The sequence below is a fragment of the Charadrius vociferus genome, unplaced genomic scaffold, assembly GCF_000708025.1.
Source record: "Charadrius vociferus isolate BGI_N301 unplaced genomic scaffold, ASM70802v2 scaffold41, whole genome shotgun sequence".
Lineage (NCBI taxonomy): Eukaryota > Metazoa > Chordata > Aves > Charadriiformes > Charadriidae > Charadrius > Charadrius vociferus.
Genome location: NW_009647013.1, coordinates 1,306,460 through 1,308,391, shown reverse-complemented (window position 1 = coordinate 1,308,391; position 1,932 = coordinate 1,306,460). Strand labels below are relative to the sequence as shown.

Below are 1,932 nucleotides of genomic sequence, written 5' to 3'. Positions count from 1 at the left end.
ACGTCGCATCCCAAACACCACCATAGCCCTTCCTGAAAGCCCACCAACCCACTCCAACGCTATTTAATGTAAAATATTCACGTCTTTTACTCTTCGAATCCCAATTTAATATCATTTGCCGTTGTGTCTTCCGCCACGCAAGAGTTTTGCAGCCGCTCCAGGGGCATCGCAGGACAGGTTAGGAAGGAGCACCCATTTTTTTTTAGAGGACTCAGCTTGCAAGCCGCGAGTGGTTGGCAAGGGATGAAGCCTGAAGAGAGCTCCCTACCGCTTTCCCCTTGCAGCATCACTCATCTTTATGGGGTTCTTAGGAGGCGGCAGCAATCCCCGCCGACAGCGGTTGTCACCTACGGTAGCGGTGACAAAAGACCTGGGCTCCAGAGGGATGCCTTTTGGTTGGGAAGGCAAAAGGATGAGGCGGGGAGGGGGAGCGTTGGGCATTTTTTTGGAGCCGCCGAGCCGGAGCAGAGCGATGCGGGTGCGGGTGGGGAGGCAGCTTCAGCTGTGGTCTTCCCTTTTCCATGCCTCAGTTTCTCGTCCAGTAAAATCACCCCCATACTCCTGGGGTGGAGGGAAGGGAGGAAAGCTTTGCAGAAGAAAAGGTTTGCAGCGCTGTCGCATCTCCCGGGGGAGGACGGGGACAGGCAGGGGAAGGGGCAGGTCAGTGCCACGGGAGGGGGACCCTGAAAAGGGAAAGGGTAAGGTGGACGCATCAAAGAAAGCATTAAAGAAATTCCTGAAGGAAAAAAAAAAAAAGAGGTTTGGTTGGTTTGTTTGGTTGTTTTGGGTTGTTTTTTTTTTTCTTTTTTTTCCTCCATAGTTCCTACACGGTTTCTGGGCCCCGCAGCTCCTCACACCCCTCCTGCGAGCCCGACCTCTCACCCCCGGCCAGGATGGCGAGTGCGCTGTGGAGCATCCTGCCCGTGGTGCTGGGGCTGCTGCTCTGGCCCCCCGCCGGCGCCAGCGGCCCGTGCTGGGAGAGCAGTAAGTGCCAGGACCTCGCCAGCGAGGCCGGCGTTTTGGTAAGCTTGGGAATGGGGACCACTTTGGTTTCTGACCACCTCCCCATTGACCAGCGTGGTGGGCTGGGGGTGGCGGTGACGGGGATGTGATCACCATGGGGTGACCCGCGTCAAGGTGGGGTGATGCTTTGGACCCCATGACCCGCAGTTTTCGGTGGGCTCGTGCCCCGTGGCTTCACGCTGGGGGATGATGGTAAAATAACTTTTTGAGTTCCTCCACGGGTTGATCCAGCAATTTGGGTATCATCTTTACCCTGCGCCCACGGGTGCGTGTAGAGGGTGGTGGTGACAGGACAGTGCAGTGGGTCACCTTGCTGAGTTTGCTCCAGGGACCCCATAGTGGGGACTGTCCCCCCCTCCCCGGCACCGTTTCCAGCCACCCAGCGCTGGTTTGGTGCTCCAGGCTCAGCCCTTGAAGGTCCCTGCCAAGGGGGTGACACCACCATGGGGACCTCAACAGAGCACAAGCATGAAACCAGCTTGTGACACATCCCAGGACATGCAGTCAACCCCCTGCCAAACCCCCCTGTGTCCTCACCCTTCCCACGCATCTGGAGTGCATCTCCACCTCTGGAGCCCTCAACATAGGAAAGACATGGACCTGGTGGAGCAGGGCCAGAGGAGGCCCCGGAGATGCTGGGAGGGCTGGAGCCCCTCTGCTGGGAGGACAGGCTGGGAGAGGTGGGGGGGTTCAGCCTGGAGAAGAGAAGGCCAAAAAGGGGAGAGCTCAGAGCCCCTTCCAGTGCCTAAAGGGGCTCCAGGAGAGCTGGGGAGGGACTCTGGGTCAGGGAGGGGAGCTGTGGGACGAGGGGGAACGGTTTGACGCTGAAATAGGGGAGACTGAGATGAGATATGAGGAAGAAATTGTTTCCTGTGAGGGTGGTGAGCCCCTGGGGCAGGTTGCCCCGAG

The 1,932-nt window shown here is 58.4% G+C and overlaps 1 protein-coding gene across 1 annotated transcript in view; it reads left to right on the top strand.

Annotated features, from left to right (window-relative positions):
* Nucleotides 1-893: 893 nt before the first annotated feature.
* Nucleotides 894-1,932, top strand: part of POMC (proopiomelanocortin) — a 1,840-nt gene continuing 801 nt past the window's right edge. The window contains exons 1-2 of the mRNA XM_009895447.1: nt 894-1,080; nt 1,704-1,741. Coding sequence (XP_009893749.1) covers nt 894-1,080; nt 1,704-1,741 — 225 coding nt within the window. The remainder of the gene's footprint in view (nt 1,081-1,703; nt 1,742-1,932) is intronic.